Below are 17,856 nucleotides of genomic sequence, written 5' to 3' on the forward strand. Positions count from 1 at the left end.
TTGAAAGACATAAAGATTTGATTGTTTTATCGTCTTCAAACAAATCCTGGTTGCTGTCTTAAAAGTCATGGCTCGCTCATGTGAAGTTGCAGCATTTGGAGAGCAAATAATATTTTACTATCACTTAGTGGTGTTAGCTAAGGATTGAAAATTTAGGATCAATTAAAGTTTGTTCTTTGTACTTTAATGGATTTGTCTGCACTTTTCTCTATTTTAAAATTATTCTCTCCAGTATTTATTTATTTCAGAAACAATTAGCATTGATACGCAGTATACATTTATACTTTAAATAAATAAAATAAAACACACTATTCATGGTCTCAATATGATTTTGCTTTGTGGGCAAAAATTGATCTGATGGCTAATAGGCTGTTTTCACATAAGAGATTTCAACAGTAGGAAAAGCACAGGTGTAAATAATAAAATCAGTGATGGCCTAATTCCCTTTAGCTGCTTCAGTTTCAGGGTCCTGGTATTGTGCACGCTGGCTCACTGTCATGACTCACTGGGACACAAACAGAGCCATCGTTAATGTTATTAGTAACACCTGTGCTTTTCCTGCTATGACAAGTCAAAATGTCTGTTGTAAAAAGGGGTCTTGGTTTCATTTAAATGTCTGTCTGGTCTGAAGTGAAAGTCACTGGCATCTGTGCTTGAGGATGCAGAAAAAGGTCTAACAGCCCCCTCTATTGGTAGCATGAGGGTGAAAGAGCCACTTTTTGACATAAGGGGATGAAACCTGAGAGCTGTTTAAAAACAAAATCAGGGTAGTTTTTCAGATTCAGACTACTTTATTGCCTATTGTCCAAGAGGCTGATTTAAACAGGCTCTTGTTGAGGATGGTCACAGCTGAAGGAATAAATGATTTCTAGTAATCGTTCCTTCTGGTTATTTGAACTTTCAGTTTGCAGCCTGATGCCAACAACTGAAATGCAGAGTGCAGAGGAGGATGGGTGGGGTCACTGTGGATCTGGATTGCCTTTTTGGTTATGGATTGAGAAAAAAACTCTTGGAGTTGGAGTTGTTTGACATGTTTGATCTTGCTGGCAGGTTAACAACCTGAGTCAGTTTGTCCTTTCGTTTTTTCAAATTTGAAACAGATCTTAAGAGATGAGACCAGTTCATATTTCAGATGTGTTGTCTAATTCACAACAGCTCTCTTTTTTAGAGGAATTACTTCAAGCATCGACCGTGTCTCTCTGTCAAGCATTCTTTTGATTTTGCCAAGACAAACAAACCACATTCCTGGCATTAACGCAGTGAGTTGCTAAACTCTGGAAACTACAGACTTTGAATCATTAATGTTCCCCCTGAATGTGAGAGACGATTGTTCCTACAGCAGCGGATGAATTTACTCATGAATATGTTTAATCTAAGGATGGGGTGGACCTCCTGTATCATCTGGTAAGTTTAGTTAGGTATCAAAATCCATGTGTATGTTGCACTTAAACTGTTTTTGTCATGAATTTCTAGTTTGATTCCAAAATTCAGTGCATATACAGTCTGCTATCATTGTGGAACTGCTTCTTACTCTAGAGCTGCTTTGTGTGTGTTACTTTCTGTGCAAACAAAATTACAGATAAGCAGTGTTTTTAAGGTTGACTGAGTGATTCATCTATACTGTAAAATATATAAAGCCTTGACAATATTATGTGGCTGCCCTAGTTATGTTGATTGTGTCACCGTGTTTGTTCTTTTTCTGTTTGCATCAACTTTGGACTGGCAGCTCAGATGACTGATAAACAGATCGAACTGTCTCTGTTCATACACCCCTCCAGGTTTCTGTATGTGTCAGTGAGCGAGTGCTGGCCACTGCCCGACTCTGAGCCTGTAATGTATGGGGAGGTCCAGTCCCCCCAGTATCCACAGCCTTACCCTCCCAACCTGCTGAAGCAGTGGGACCTCAGTGTACCTGAGGGCTACCAGATTGGACTCACCTTCACACACCTGGACATCGAAGCTTCTGCAGGCTGCTATTACGACGCCCTTACAGTATTTTAACACATATAATATCCTAAACAACAGACCAGTGTTGTGGCGCTTAGTTTTATACCTAAGCATGAGTCAAGCACAAGACTCTTGCACATTGACAATTTGAACTTTGCACTAGGACACATTTGCCATACTCCACCCCAAAATATCTAAAGCATAGGGTCCAGATCAGATTATAGGACTACAAAGTAAATATTTGACTTATAATAGAAGATTCATGCTTAGGCTAAAACTCTTAATACATAGCAGATCTTCTTTGAAGTTTATCCATCATTGCCAACATGTGTTTTGGTGTCTCCTGGTGAAAGTAATTTCTGATGGGCAATACACCAAACCTCTGTTATTCTTGCAATGGTCTGTCATTGGTAGTGATCTCAAAAGGAGGAAATCTTATGTTGTTTTGGGGTTTTTTTTGTTTGTTTTTTTTATTCACATGACCACTAGTGGATCTCCAAGTCTTGGCATCACATTTGTCCCTGGCATCTTGCCAGGGACAAATCTTCATTGGGAGACCATATAACTAAACACTCCTGCTAACAGGGTCACAAATATTTTCTCCTTTGGAGAACAAAGAGAAAATTTGTATGTAATGAAAATCCGTATGTGTTCCTTTTACTTTGTTTACTATACTATGCACTACAGGATGTACCATGCCTGTTTGGGCAAGAACTTAAGTAATGAGAGGACTTGAGATTTTAGTCACATAGTATCTAAATGACTCAGCTTGGGCTCATAGTGAAACACAGAAGACTTGGGTTGCAAATTTGGCCACAAGTTTCGTGACTCAACTGCAATAGATTTCTCTCCAAGTACATAGTGTATTCGGATTTATCTTTGTCAGCAATTGTGCAATAACTTTTTTGGCAATGTGTTCTGCATAACTGAACTCAAAAAAAAATCCTTCAGGTTCTCTACGATGACAAGGTCCTGGGGAAGTTTTGTGGCCATGAGAATTCTGCTGATGGGCATCACCCAGGCTACCAGCCCATCTTGTCTCCAGGCAACAGACTCACACTTGTATTACAAACAGATGACAACAACCCAGAGCGTCACCAGAATGTTGGTTTCTCTGCTCAGTACCAGGCGATAGGTAGTACTTCTCCATCATTTGTCAGCTTTTCTGTCACTTCCCTTGACTGCATCATCTCCCATTACTTTCACGACTTTCTCATCATCAGACATAGATGAGTGTTCTGGTCCAGTACCTGGTGATGGCTCGGGCCCTCTCTGCTCTCAGATCTGCCTCAACACCCTTGGCTCGTACCTCTGCTCCTGTCACCACGGCTACGAGCTTCGCTCAGATCAGCGCACCTGTGTGTGTGAGTATAGTGCAAATACATGCGTCCCATCAAAAGCCTCACACATAAAGAGGAGGTGGGTTGGTGGAGGGAGCTGCAGCAACAAAGATCAATCTGGCAACACTGGACACTGATGGTGAATAAAGGAGTACTTCAACATTTTGGGAAATATGCTTATTTACTTTCTTTTTTAAGAGTTAGAAAGGAAGATCAATGTCAGATTCATGACTTTTATGTATGGAGTTGGAGACAGGAAGTGGTTAGCTTATGTTAGCACAAAGACTGGAACCAGGGGGAAACAGCTAGCCTGGCTCTGTCTAAAAAATCTCTTAAGTTAATCAATTAACATGTATCTGGTCTGTTTCATCCATACATAAACAGAAATATAAAAGCAAAAAATTTTGGTTTTAGGCAGAGACCCACAGGAAACAACACCCAAGTCCCCTTAAAACAACAAATGGTCATTATACAGATTAAACAAATAAATGAGCTTTATAGCTGATGTTAGGCATAATTTTTGACTTTCTACAGAGCCAGACTAGCTGTTTCCCTTTGCCACCAGTCTCAATGTTAAGCTGCAGGCAACCCGTTCCTGACTCCAGCAGTTGTTAACATACAGACATGAAATACAATCTTCTCATCTACTTCTCAAAAAGAATGCCAATCAGCTTATTTCCAAAAATGTCAAACTATTCCTTTAATACTCAACCAAAATTCATAGTATTGCGTTATAACTCCACTGAAGTATCACTAAACTCTCAGCGATAGTTTGAGTTGACATGAGGTTGAATGATGAACGATGAATCTTCGTTTAGGGGTGAACCTTTTTCTCATGCCTGAATATTTACAATATTATGATTTCTCTCTTTTCACTGTTCCCAGTGTCCTGCCACGGTGGTATATTTGATGAGCTAGAGGGACATCTGTCCAGTCCAGGATACCCACACCCCGCACCTCATGCTGTGTCCTGTCAGTATGTTATCTCTGTAGAACTGGGCTTCACTGTCTCTCTCAACTTCACTGACAAATTCCAGATTGAGAGCATGGACACTCAGCAAGGCCCAAGCTGTCTCTATCACTGGTTGGAGGTATAATGACAAGTAGCTTCCTTAATATACACTTTTACAATGAAAAAATGGGCTATAAATGGAACACTAGGCTGATATTTCATTCAATAAATGTACTGTGTTCTCTGCTCGCAGGTGACGATCCCAAACAGTCAGCCTGTGAAGCTGTGTGGTGGAGAAAGCCCAGGTCTGATAACCACAAACTCCAACATTGTCAGACTGGACTACCACACTGACAATGAGGGCCAGAGCAGCGGCTGGAGCCTGGACTACAGCACACACAGTGAGGGAGGGAGTGGAGGGATGGATGTAGAAACTTGAGTGCTATTGTCAAATCATTCTGGCACTCAGTAAAATAAAAATTACCACTTCACTGTCTGATTAAATCTATCAGTTAACTATGCAATGTTTAATGTTTTCTTGTCTGTGGTGTTTCCAGGAGTAAAGTGTCCATTTCCTGGCACTATAACTAAAGGCAGGGTTACTCCTGTCTTAAGTGAATATTTCTACAGAGACTACATTTTTGTGCGCTGTGACCAAGGATACAAGCTGATGATGGTTAGATGAAACTTTTTTTCTTATAATGTGCACTTGTTTATTTGTTGTGTGCGATATTTATATTTCAAAACCTTCTTTTCTCTGTCAGGATGATCAGGAGATCGAGAGCTTCTCTGCAATGTGCCAAAACAACGGACAGTGGCACCTCCCTCTGCCAGAATGCCGCAGTATGTTACCTTTATGCTCAGACAAAACATTCAATGTTTTTGTGATTTAACCATGAGAATTAAGTGAATTTTTTAATCTCATGAGCCAATACATGCAAAATATTGATATGTCCTTGTGTTGTTCTTCTGCAGTAATTGATTGTGGAGAACCCGAACCATTGCTGAATGGAGGGGTGACCTTCCTGTCTGGCTTTCAGAATCAGTACCGCTCCGTTGTTCAGTATCACTGTAATGAGCCATTTTACTCTCTCCTTGGGGGCATTAATGGTGAGAATTTATTTGCATAAATTTTTCTATGATTCACAGTTTTAGATTTTTCCTACCACTCTTAGCAGCCATTGGCAAACTATTGAAACCTGCTTGAGTTGTATAATCCATTGTGGTGAACTACATTCATTTTTTGCCAATGTGACATTATCATTGTGTGGTAATGCAGTTTAAGTGCAGATTGATTTATCCACTGAATCACCTACACTATGTTACAGATTTAGGAGAGTGCTAATAGATTAATGGTACAGAAACGAATGGAAACTAACAGAAGCCTGGAAATATATACAGTTTACACATATTTAGCAAAATGATCAACTGTGTATATATGATTTATAGAAAATGGGCTACAACTATAGCCTGTATATTAAGATGGATGTAGCAAGGTTTGGTGTCACCAATTGGTTTTCATTGCAGCTGGTTTGAAACCCAGATTTGCTGCTTATGGTTGGTTGGCACCATATTTCTGTTTGGAGCCAGGACCTTCCAAATAAGGAGTACAGGGTGTTGTCCTCTTCACTCTGGAAACACGCCTTGCTACCTTGGACTAAAACTAATGCTAGCTTACCGGAAACACCGAGCAGTGCACACACAACGTTAGCTACTTTAGCTAAATTATGCTAACACGGCGTGTATCATAATCAAGTAAGAATGAACTCAACAAAATATTGCAGCAATACTCTGACTCAGTGCGAGTCCTGGAGCCCGGGAGAGCAGCAGCTAAATGAACTGTCTCACAAGGCTGTCAATCAACGCCTACACGGCAGACATCAAAGCCTTCTAAAAGTCCTCAATTTTCAAAATGACTACCAGCACACTTATTAGTGGGCCCAGATTTAGAGATTGAAACCATAATGACTCGTTGAAAAAACTACAAACTTAGTATTCCTCGAGAGAAGTTGATGCTTTTTAAAGGGATTTTTTTGAGCCAGCATCTAGCATCATCAGTGGAATTGCACTTTAAGGTACTTCTGCATTGGCTTCAGCCTCAAGCCTTGGTAGTTTACTGCTTGGCTAAAACATGCAAAAACAGTGGCATGGTTCTTAAAGAGCAGCTTAACACCAAGTTGAAAAACAGTTTTTCACTGCCCTCCCAGCATCACTGATGGGTCAGATCAGAAGTGTGCTCTGTATTTTTTTATATGTTTGGGGAGAGAGAGACGGGGTATGACACGCAACAAAGGTCCGCTGCTGGAATTAAACCACGGACATTGTGGTTATGTTGCATGTGGCATGAGTCTTAACCAGTACGCTACTTCCACGCCAGTTGTGCTTTGTTGCATGTGTAAACACACTCTACAGTGATGTCACAGTGTACTAACCCACCCTGGTGTACACCTCTAAATCACTGCAGGGGGGTGAGAAGTTAAACCACTGCAGGTCAGAAATAATCAAGTATTTCAGCTGTTGTTATATTTGGTCTTAAGCCAAAGTTTAATGTCAAACTATATTTTTCTTTTGTCTTGTTCTCTCTGTTCCTCAGTTAGTTTCACTTGTGAAGCAGACAGAAGGTGGAGATCCAACCACGATGTTGTTGTCTCTCCAACATGCATACCAGGTATTGTTTTTCATCACAAACATAAAACCCTGCAAATCACAATCTAGATCTAAGTATAGAATTAGGTCTTTAATTGGAACATGAAGTCTATGCTTGTGTGAAATCCTTTCCCATACATCTGTGTCCCATCCAGTCTGTGGCCAGCCAACAAAACTCATCTCTGCCTATCAGAGGATCATTGGAGGAAGTGAAGCTCCAGTTGATACCATCCCGTGGCAAGTGTTACTGAGCGTAGATGGAAGAAGAGGAGGTGGCATGGTGATTGGAGACCGCTGGGTTATGACTGCAGCTCATAATCTAATATATAATGGAATTAAAGCATCAAATGAAACAGTGCGGGTAAGAGTGATGCCATAGATGTTATGTACATACCCAGTGCCTCTATGTTTTTGATTGACATTTATTTCCTCTTATGCTGCTGATTTGCAGATTCACATGCTGGTTGTTCCATGGGCTGTTTGTGTTGTCAACTGGCATATGTTGGATCACATTCAGGCTTGAACATGTATGAATGTATTTGCCAAATGTTTGCCAAGGGGCAGCTTCCGGGAGCTGGCCAATCAGAGCAGAGTGAGCTCTTCAGGAGGGGGGCCTTAAAGAGACAGGAGCTAAAACTGCCTGTTTAAGACATTATTTCCTCTTAATGTTGTTGATTTGCAGATTTTCATGGGACTCAATGATGTCGAAAAACACAAGGACTCCGCTGTGTATGCTGACTCAATCCATGTTCACCCTCATTACAACAACCCCAGCGATGTTGACTACAACAATGATATTGCCTTGATCAAACTGCCAAACCAGATCACATTCAACTCATCTGTAATGCCAATATGTTTGCCAGCAGAGGGTGCCACATACGTCACTGGCATGATGGGGTAAGGAAACACCTGAGGATTTTCACTGTGTAATTATATAATCCTTTTTAAAAACTTATATTATTTATTGTCATGTTTTTTAAAAAAAATACATCTTGCATTTAAGTCTTATTTTTTTTTGCTTTTTTCCCCTTTGCTCTGCCTTCTTGTGAATCTTGTCCAGCTTCTAGACAGGAGACTCTGATTTGCTTTTTTCTTCTGAGTTCACTAAAACTGTACTACATTTTTTTCAGACTGGTGTCAGGCTTTGGTCGCACAGAAAACAGTCGGTTTTTAACAAATAAGCTGAAGTACGTGCAACTCCCTGTGGTCAGCCAGCAGACATGCATTGATTCAATCAATTTTCTGAAGAGGACAAGTAACGATGTGCCATCTGTGTCAAGTAACATGTTTTGTGCTGGAGTCCCAGAAGGTGGAAAAGACTCCTGTCAAGGTGACAGCGGAGGCCCCTTTGCTCTGGAGGACAATGGACAATTCTGGGTTGCAGGGATTGTCAGCTGGGGGGTCGACTGCGGAAAGCCAGGCAAATATGGAGTCTATACCAGAGTCACCAACTACCTGGACTGGATCAAAAAGACCATGCAGGAGAACTGAATGTACAGTAATTCATTACAATGATGTGAAGATGTTGATGATGATGTAATGATCAAAACAAAAGTAAAAGCCAAAGCGTTTACAATAAAATCAGAAAAAAAGTAATTTTGTTCTAAATGTACTCTTGTGTAAAGTTAATGCATACATGTGTGTCAAGAAGAGCTATGAATTAAGTTCTTCCATTGACAATAAAATACAATTATAAATATTTCAGAATTTCCTAAAGTTATTGAACATATTTATTATTCACTTAAGTCATCGTATTGTATTTAAATCTCCAAAAAGCATTTTTTCCTCTGCTTTAAATAATGCGACATAATGCAGATTTATAGTATGTGTCTTTTCGTGGATCTCAGATTAGTCATAAATCTTTTCTCTCGTAAAGATGAATTAGTATCCACTTCATCTCCTTCCTACCAACTTGCTATTTGTCTTTCACTCTAGCACTGGCTTGAACTATGTATATTGTTATTAACTACTGTGTATGTCTACAATATACTGCGAGTACTAGTTACTTAATTTCTAGTGGTGAACCTACAAAGACAGTAGGCTCTCCCTCCATTGGCTTTTTGGGTCTGCAAACAAACGCCTCATTCTCCTACTTTGATTTCACTACAACTCAAGCTTGCATTTATTTTTGCCAAGACAAGCAAAGCCAAATACTGGGGATAAGAGTCCATTGCAAAATACTACTAGCTACAGCCACCTGACATTAATGGTCCATTTGAGCATGAGAGATTTCTCTTGAAACAGCACATCAGTTCACACAGAGATAAACTTGTTCCAGACATGAGGTGGACCTACTGTATTATCTGGTAAGTTTGATCTTATTTTTAACCTGCATGTTTCAAGTTTTAAAGATATCTTCCTTTTTCATGAATTTCATTATTATGAATTATTATGATCATTATTTTCAAAAATGTGTAGTACCTACTATACATGTGAAACCACTTCATGTCATCATTCCTGCATTATGCATTGTTGACAATCAGTGTTCTAGATATGTAGTTTTTATGGTTGACTGAGAAATCAATTTCTCAGAATAGGGAAAACCACAGCAATCTTATGTGGTTGCAAAGGTAAAAAAGTGATTTTGTCACTGTGTTTGTTCTTTTTCTGTTTGCATCAACTTTGGACTGGCAAGTTCCAACTCTCTCTGTTTATGCACCTTTCTAGGTTTCTGTATGCGTCAGTATGTGAGTGCTGGCGGCTGCACTGCTCTGAGCCTGTAATACATGGGGAGGTCCGGTCCCCGCAGTATCCCCAGCCTTACCCTCCCAACCTGCTGAAGCAATGGGACCTCTGGGTTCCCGACGGCCACCAGATCCAGCTGTCCCTAACACACCTGGATATTAAAGTGTCTTCAGGCTGCTATCAAGACTCTCTTACAGTCAGAGCCATACTGAGACCTAAGATTAGATAATATTCCAAGCAATAGATCAATGTTTTTGAACCCAGATTTTAGTTGAATATTTATTTCTTCACTTTGACTTGATGACTGGCACAAATTGAGGTCTTGAATTGGAACCATTGACTCCGTCATCAACTACAAATCTTAGTAGGACAACTCTAAAAGTGTATCTGTTTCTTCATCATAATATACTGTAAACCATGTCTGCGTGTTCACATGGCTGCAGGCTATGAATACTTATTTTAAAGGGGACGTATCATGCACATTTCAAGGTCTATATTTATATTTTGGGACACTACTGGTATAACTGCATGATTTGCAGCTCAAAAAATTCCTCATTTATTTTAAGCTGGCCCTTTACGCAGCCCCTCGGTGTAGCCTGTCTTAAACAGGCCGTTTTAGCTCCTGGCTCTTTGAGGCCCCCCTCCTGATGAGCCCACTCTGTTCTGATTGGGTAGCAGCTCTGGAAGATACGTAAACAAACAGTAGTAGTAGAATTTCACTTTTCTTTACTGGAAATGGAAACTTTTTAAATACATCCAGTGTTTCCCCTATAATTGTACAACAAGAACCCCCTCCAGGCCAAAAAATATTTTTTTAATGCCAAAAATAATGCCAAATATCCATTCATTCGGAAATGAATAGCATTTGGGAGCCTCTGTACAGCGCTGTTCTGAAACATGAGTTAACCTCTGTGTCATTGCCTGGGAAACTCTTGCTAGCGTAGCTCATTTTAAGGAATAGGGCAGTGTGTAATATGTGTGCATAGCGGATGAGCGAGCAATTGAGTGAAAGAGCGAGTGGCAGAAATGACGGTGAATGCGAGTGGGGGAAAGGAAAAGGTTAGCAGTGCATTTGTAGTCTGGCAGTAAATGTAGAGTATAGACTACAGTGCGTCAGTTAATAAATGCGGCAGCTTGTCAAGACCAAGAAAAGTCATGTCTGTTGTTTCCAAAACTTCTGGAAAAGTGAAGGGGGTTAGCTCCAAATTTAGCAACAATGGGTTAGCCTAAACTGTCAACGCTAAAGAGATAAATAGCGAACGGAGAAATGTGTGGCTGCTGAGACTCCTGACTTTTACTGAAGCCTGCTCTGAATGGGCTTTTGACTTTCAGGGAGTATTTTATGTTCACCTCAGGTTTTGGACCTTTGACCATATTTAACATAGACATCCAACATCATAACAGTATAAAAATAACAGAAAATCACAAGGAGCATAATATGTTCCCTTTAAAACATAACTGATAGGATGATGCAAAATAGTGCTAAGCGTGCACTACCTGGGAGTGAAATTCATGTATAACAAATGACTGAAATAAGTGACTTAAGTAGGAGCATAACTATGTCAGTCATTGTTTGGGGTATGAAACACACAAATGGGCCATTTGCCCAATCTAAGCCTGCCAGTTCCATATAGACAGGTACTTGTTGGAAGGCTTCACAACAGCTTGTATACCAAATACAACATACTGCATACCATGAATGTAACAAGTGTCCTCCTAAGTAGCTATAGAATATTAGCATTAATCAGAAAATAGGCTATGACTAACACCAAATCCATAATGTATATTTTAGACTTCAGTGCATTAATATTTTAATGAAATACAAAGAACATTATTTGTAGTCATTTGATTTACTAATATGATAAATATTGAAGCTGAACTTCAATCTCAAAAGTATAGCTGATCCTCAAAGCTAAGGCTGACGAAATAGAGATTACACCAATAATAAATGACAGATATGTTTTTAATTTGTATGCATTCTTTTTAGTTTATTTTAGCATTCAATACGGTAGAGTCTTTCAACACTTTGAAATAAAAATGGATGTTTAGCCTAGTGTGTTGCGGGGTTAAGTCTCAGATCACACTTGGACTCCTTTTTATGCAGCGAGGACTTGACTTGACGTTCAGTTCCTCAACAACGCAATAGACTACTTTATGCACCAAAAAATGTATTGCATCCTGTCCGCACGCACAAATGTTGCTTCATAATTATGTGTTCTAACTGACCTTAGATAGAACAGGGTTTGTCAGGGAGTGCCTAATCACAATTATGGTCTATTATAATGTCTTTTTTGCTCTTTACATTTTTCAGGTTCTCTACCATCAAAGGGTCTTGGGGAAGTTTTGTGGCCAAGAAAATTCCACGGATTACCCCGGCAAAGAGCCAATCATTTCTCCAGGCAACATATTGACTCTCATATTCCAAACAAGTGACTCCACACAACAGCGCCAACAGCACACTGGGTTCTCTGCGACATACAAGGCAATAGGTAGTTTTTCCAGTCACTTACCTCTTCCTACCAATGCATTACATCCCTCCAGTCTTCAAGAGACATACCACCTGAAAACATAATTAACATGGTGCTTTTCCAGGCAATATGGTCAGTAAAGTTAAAATCATCAAACATACTGTAGATAACTGAATTGTCTGATGATCTTGTGTTGATCAGCTCAATGACCTTCTCATTATCAGACATTGATGAGTGTTCAAAAACGGACACTGGAGATGGCTCAGGTCCACTCTGCTCTCAGATCTGCGTCAACACCCAGGGCTCCTACCGCTGCTCCTGCCAGCATGGTTACAAGCTTCATTTAGACCAGCACACATGTGTGTGTGAGTGCTGCATCAGTAAATACAAGTTTCTTAATGTGTGGCATCTTGTGAAGCTCAGTAGTTAGAGCAGGGCTTTAGTGCTGTCGAGTCAATGTAAAAAATAATTTTTATTTTGGGGTGAACTACTTCATCTCTTCAATTTATTGCATGAATATTTGCCACAATAACATTTGTTTTTATTGCCTATCCAGTATCCTGTGTTGACTGTATATTTGACAAGCTTGAGGGTCGTCTGTCCAGTCCAGGGTACCCTCACCCCTCACCTCCTTTTCTGTCCTGCAAGTACATAATTTCTGTAGAGCCCAGATTCGCTGTCACTCTTAACTTCACTGACAACGTCCACATTAAGAGTGCAGACACTCAGCAAGGTCCCAGCTGCAGGCTGCAGGTAATGACAATAGGCTTCTTTTAACAAATAAAAAATAATAAGATGGCTATACTGATAGGCCTTGATGTACATAAGGAAACTTTCTACTACCCCTCCCCACATAGGTGACCATCCCAGACGGACCTACCAAGAAGCCGTGTAGCGAAAAGAGACCAGGTCTGATAGCTACAAAGTCTAGCACTGTCAGGTTGGACTACCACACTGATGTTGAAGGCCTGAGCTATAGCTGGAGCCTGGACTACAGCACACATGGTGAGGGATGGAGAGAAAGAGACATGGTGTTTCCAGGTTTATTCACAGTAAGCTGGGCACATTAATCAACGTTAACATTTAACATCAATTTAGGGCTTAGCTCAGCTACTTTTAGTCCTGACATAACTAAAAAAATGACAAAGAGGTTGTCAAACAGAGGTTTGCTGCTCTCACGGAAAAGGCTGATTGTCAAGTTTGCTGCACCTGAAGAGGACAGTAATCTTACCTCTGGTCTTGTTTTTCTGGAGGTACTATCCAGGAGTTTAACAATGTGGCTTACAGGAAACAGCACCGTTTCATGCAGAATCAGAGAGACACATGTCCTTATTTAAAGGATATGGCTGGAAATTATATATTTTTCTTATTGTCAACAAATATCATGTGCTGAGCCAAAACAACAATGAATCGATCCTATCTACACGTATTGTGTGCGTATCCAAAGTCTTACATATCTTATTCCTCTGTGCAGTAGACTTCTGTTGTTGTCAAAAAACTATTATACAACACATAGTTCCTACCAAGCAATCAACTAGACATTAAGAACATGCTCAAATCAGCATGACAGCACACCTAGCCATGCTCAAATGAAAAAAGCCTCATCACTAAAAATATTACTCCACCATTCATTAGAACTACAGACCATGATATCGCGCTAACAACCGTAATTTCTGGTTAGATGACTGGTGATTGATTTGAATTATGGAGATATGTGAACTTGGCAAACTTGTTTTTTTCTTATGTCATTTTCAGCCGTAACTGTAACGTTTGAAGATAAACAGTTAAACACGGTGGTCCGACCTATCTGACACTACTGCTGTGCTTATTTTATGTACGGTGTTGCTTTGCTAGTGTCTTTGGTTTGTTTGTTTGTTTATTTACGGGACTTGGCGCAAGCGCCTCGTTCCTGACCGCATCACTGTTGTGCCAACAATGACGGTAAAGCACACCCTCGAGTGTAATATTGCTTGATTAAGAACACATCACTGAGCCACACTAATGCACTGGGTGACATGTTCCTTCGCCATAAAGAGTTGGGGCATGGTAGTTTGTTTAGAAATGGCTCCAAAGACTAATAACAGCGATTCTGTTTTCAGTCTTCGGACAGTAGTTCTGTGTAAAGCGGGCGACACTGCGCTCGCATGGGAACGCGATTCCATTTACAGTGCTTTGCTAGCTTGTTGTGCTACATATTGTTACCTCTTGACTTTGTACTACATTGTACATTTCCCAAAAAACTTTAGAACAAAGTCAAAAGGTTATGATTTGTACCACAACAATAGAGTAAAGAACTGTGAATGGAACCATACACTCAGTAGCATCCACCTGCAGGGACTGGAGGGCAACAACTGTATGGGGCATGGCTACATAATGTGTGACGCAGTAGGGGGGGGTGAGGGTACACTGACTGACCACCTCAGTGTGGCGATGTAGAGCTGGTCAGTAATTGGAGCCCAGCTAACCAGCCATGAGCAGCTGCCATCAGACTCTCTGTGTCCATGCTGGAAAGGCAGACAGTCCTGTGGAGCTTTATCAGTCACTATAAACACATTCAAGGCCCTTTGTAAAAGTTTCTATGTGGTATCTGTGTTGTAGCTGAGCTAGTGGCTCTCCTACAAGAGGTTCTCTGGTGTGTGTGTGCCTGTGGGGGAGTGTCAGTATGTGGCTGTAGCCTTGCTGTTTATCATGGTTAATGTTACCGTTGTTAGCCCTAACACCACCAGCTGCTCTGTGCGAGAGGCACAAACTGAAGCTATGGTTAGCCAATTTTCTGATATTTATACTTGGTGTGGCAGCTGAAATAGACCTCAGGGTCTTGCCTAATATGTCATGGCAATGACCGTATTCATTTAAGGATGGGCAGAGAATTTGACTGAACTGAATTTTCAAATCCATGCAGACACAAATAAGCTAATTTTGACTAGAAAAGGCAGTTTTTACATACAATGTGTATTATTGGAAAAATCACCTGCATTAAAATCATATGCCAACATAAGCATAAGTGATTATGTATACAGTGTAAAAAGAAAAGATCAGAAATTATATAGTGTGTATTTACCCCTTAAGAAAGTCACATAAACAATTCCCAAGGTGGACCCTTGGGAATTGTCAGTTAATTAGATTTCATCCAAGTTACTGGTGCTATTTTCAAAATATTCTGGCACTCAGTGAAAAATCTTGTTGCCAAATGTACTGTATGGTCGAAGCTGGTATAGCTGTGTAACAGTGTACATTGAGCTGGTGATTAGTGTGTGGTTGTCATGGTTTTTCTAGAGGTCAAGTGTCCATTTCCTGGGACTTTGGCTAAAGGAAGGTTCACCCCTGTCCTAAGTGAATATTTCTACAGAGACTTCATCCATGTGACCTGTGACCAGGGATACAAACTAATGAAGGTTAGATGTTTTTTCTTTTCTTTCACTGTTCATTTGCACCAAATGAAGACACTGCTAACAAACATACAAACATTCGTCCAATATATTACATTCTGTCAATCCACTCTATTTTTCAGGATGGTCTAGAGATCAAGAAATTCTCTGCCATGTGTCAAAGCAATGGACAGTGGCACCCATCTCTGCCAGAATGCCAAAGTATGTTTGTTTTGAGCACAATTCATTTTTAAAGTGTGATTCCACAATACACAAGACAATAATTTTTCTGTGTCTCACTGACCAAATATCGATATGTCCTTGTTTTGTTCTTCTGCAGTAATTGATTGTGGAGAACCCGAACCATTGCTGAATGGATGGTTGACCTTCCATTCTGGCCGTTCTGTGGTTCATTATCACTGTAATGAACCATTTTACTCTCTTGGGGGCATAAATAGTGAGACATTCATACATATTATTCCAAAAATAATACTATTCATAAAAACTTGATTACACAAATATTAAAAATGTATAGCTTAACTAAAAATAAATGCTATTTTCTTGTTCCCGCTTGCCCTCAGTTAGCTTAACCTGTGAAGCAGACGGAAAGTGGAGATCCAACCACGATGTTGTTGTCACTCCAACATGCATACCAGGTATTGCTCTGTCGCCAAAATAAAACCCTGTGATACCTAATCTAGGACTCTTTACTTAAAACATGAAGTATTTGCCTGTGTGAACCTAATTTCTGTCTGTCCCATCCAGTCTGTGGCCAGCCAACAAAACTCATCTCTGCCTATCAGAGGATCATTGGGGGAAGTGAAGCTCCAGATGATACTATCCCATGGCAAGTGTTACTGAACGTAGATGGAAATAGAGGAGGTGGCATGGTGATTGGAGACCGCTGGGTTATGACTGCAGCTCATAATCTAATGTATCATGGAGAGAAAGCATCAAATGAAACAGTGCGGGTAAGAGTGATGCCATAGATGTTATGTACATACTGTTTGCACTTTTTAATAGTGTCATACCAGTACCATTTATACTGGTTCTTCTGTTATTTAATACTATACTGACACATACCATTGCACATATATTATACATATTTTTATTAGAAATTTTTACTTTTATTTATTGTATTCCTTATGTATTCCCATTTCTATTCCTTTACAAATCTATGCTGCTTTGTGACTGCAATTTCCCCACAGGGATAAATAAAGATCGATCAATCAATTGATCATTCTATCTGTTAATCGATCAATCAACCTATGTATCTATGTATCTATGTATCTATCTATCTATCTATCTATCTGTCTGTCCGTCTACATACCCAGTGCGTCCATGTTTTTGAATTGACATTTATTTCCTCTTTATGCTGTTGATTTGCAGATTTTAATGGGACTTAAGGATGTCGAAGAAGGCAAGGACTCCCCTGTGTATGCTGACTCAATCCATATTCACCCTGATTACAATAACCCCAGCGGTGTTGACTACAACAATGATATTGCCTTGATGAAACTGCCAAACCGGATCACATTCAACTCATCTATAATGCCAATATGTTTGCCAGCAGAGGGTGCCACATATGTCACTGGCATGATGGGGTAAGGAAACACCTGAGGATTTTCACTGTGTAATTATATAATCCTTTTTAAAAACTTATATTATTTATTGTCATGTTTTTTTTTTAAATACATCTTGCATTTAAGTCTTATTTTTTTTGCTTTTTTTGCTTCTAGACAGGAGACTCTGATTTGCTTTTTTCTTCTGAGTTCACTAAAACTGTACTACATTTTTTTCAGACTGGTGTCAGGCTTTGGCGTCACAGAAACTGAAGGCAAACGGTTTTTAACAAATAAGCTGAAGTACGTGCAACTCCCTGTGGTCAGCCAGCAGACATGCATTCATTCAATCAATTCTCTGAGGAGGACAAGGAACCATGTGCCATCTGTGTCAAGTAACATGTTTTGTGCTGGAGTCCCAGAAGGTGGAAAAGACTCCTGCCAAGGTGACAATGGAGGCCCCTTTGCTCTGGAGGACAATGGACGATTCTGGGCTGCAGGGATTGTCAGCTGGGGGGTTGACTGCGGAAAGCCAGGCAAATATGGAGTCTATACCAGAGTCGCCAACTACCTGGACTGGATCAAAAAGACCATGCAGGAGAACTGAATGTACAGTAATTCATTACAATGATGTGAAGATGTTGATGATGATGTGATGATCAAAACAAAAGTAAAAGCCAAAGCATTTACAATAAAATCAGAAAAAAAGTAATTTTGTTCTAAATGTACTCTTGTGTAAAGTTAATGCATACATGTGTGTCAAGAAGAGCTATGAATTAAGTTCTTCCATTGACAATAAAACACAATTTTAATTATAGTCATAAATCTTTTCTCTCGTAAAGATGAATTGGTATCCACTTCATCTCCTTCCTACCAACTTGCTATTTG

The 17,856-nt window shown here is 39.9% G+C and overlaps 1 protein-coding gene across 1 annotated transcript; it reads left to right on the forward strand.

Moving 5' to 3' along the window:
* Positions 1 to 789: 789 nt before the first annotated feature.
* LOC137190668 (ovochymase-2-like) lies at positions 790 to 17,783 on the forward strand. The gene is made up of 25 exons (XM_067600191.1): positions 790 to 1,404; positions 1,779 to 1,992; positions 2,899 to 3,082; positions 3,171 to 3,311; positions 4,173 to 4,378; positions 4,493 to 4,640; positions 4,797 to 4,915; positions 5,004 to 5,082; positions 5,215 to 5,349; positions 6,833 to 6,907; positions 7,041 to 7,246; positions 7,568 to 7,782; positions 8,016 to 8,375; positions 9,553 to 9,766; positions 11,798 to 12,059; positions 12,263 to 12,403; positions 12,595 to 12,791; positions 12,896 to 13,043; positions 15,315 to 15,433; positions 15,550 to 15,628; positions 15,747 to 15,863; positions 15,988 to 16,062; positions 16,172 to 16,377; positions 16,796 to 17,010; positions 17,209 to 17,783. Exons 1-25 carry the CDS (start codon positions 1,346 to 1,348, stop codon positions 17,573 to 17,575), a joined length of 4,281 nt encoding a protein of 1,426 aa, XP_067456292.1. The 5' UTR covers positions 790 to 1,345; the 3' UTR covers positions 17,576 to 17,783.
* Positions 17,784 to 17,856: the final 73 nt, after the last annotated feature.

Source organism: Thunnus thynnus, chromosome 10, assembly GCF_963924715.1.
Source record: "Thunnus thynnus chromosome 10, fThuThy2.1, whole genome shotgun sequence".
Taxonomy (NCBI): domain Eukaryota; kingdom Metazoa; phylum Chordata; class Actinopteri; order Scombriformes; family Scombridae; genus Thunnus; species Thunnus thynnus.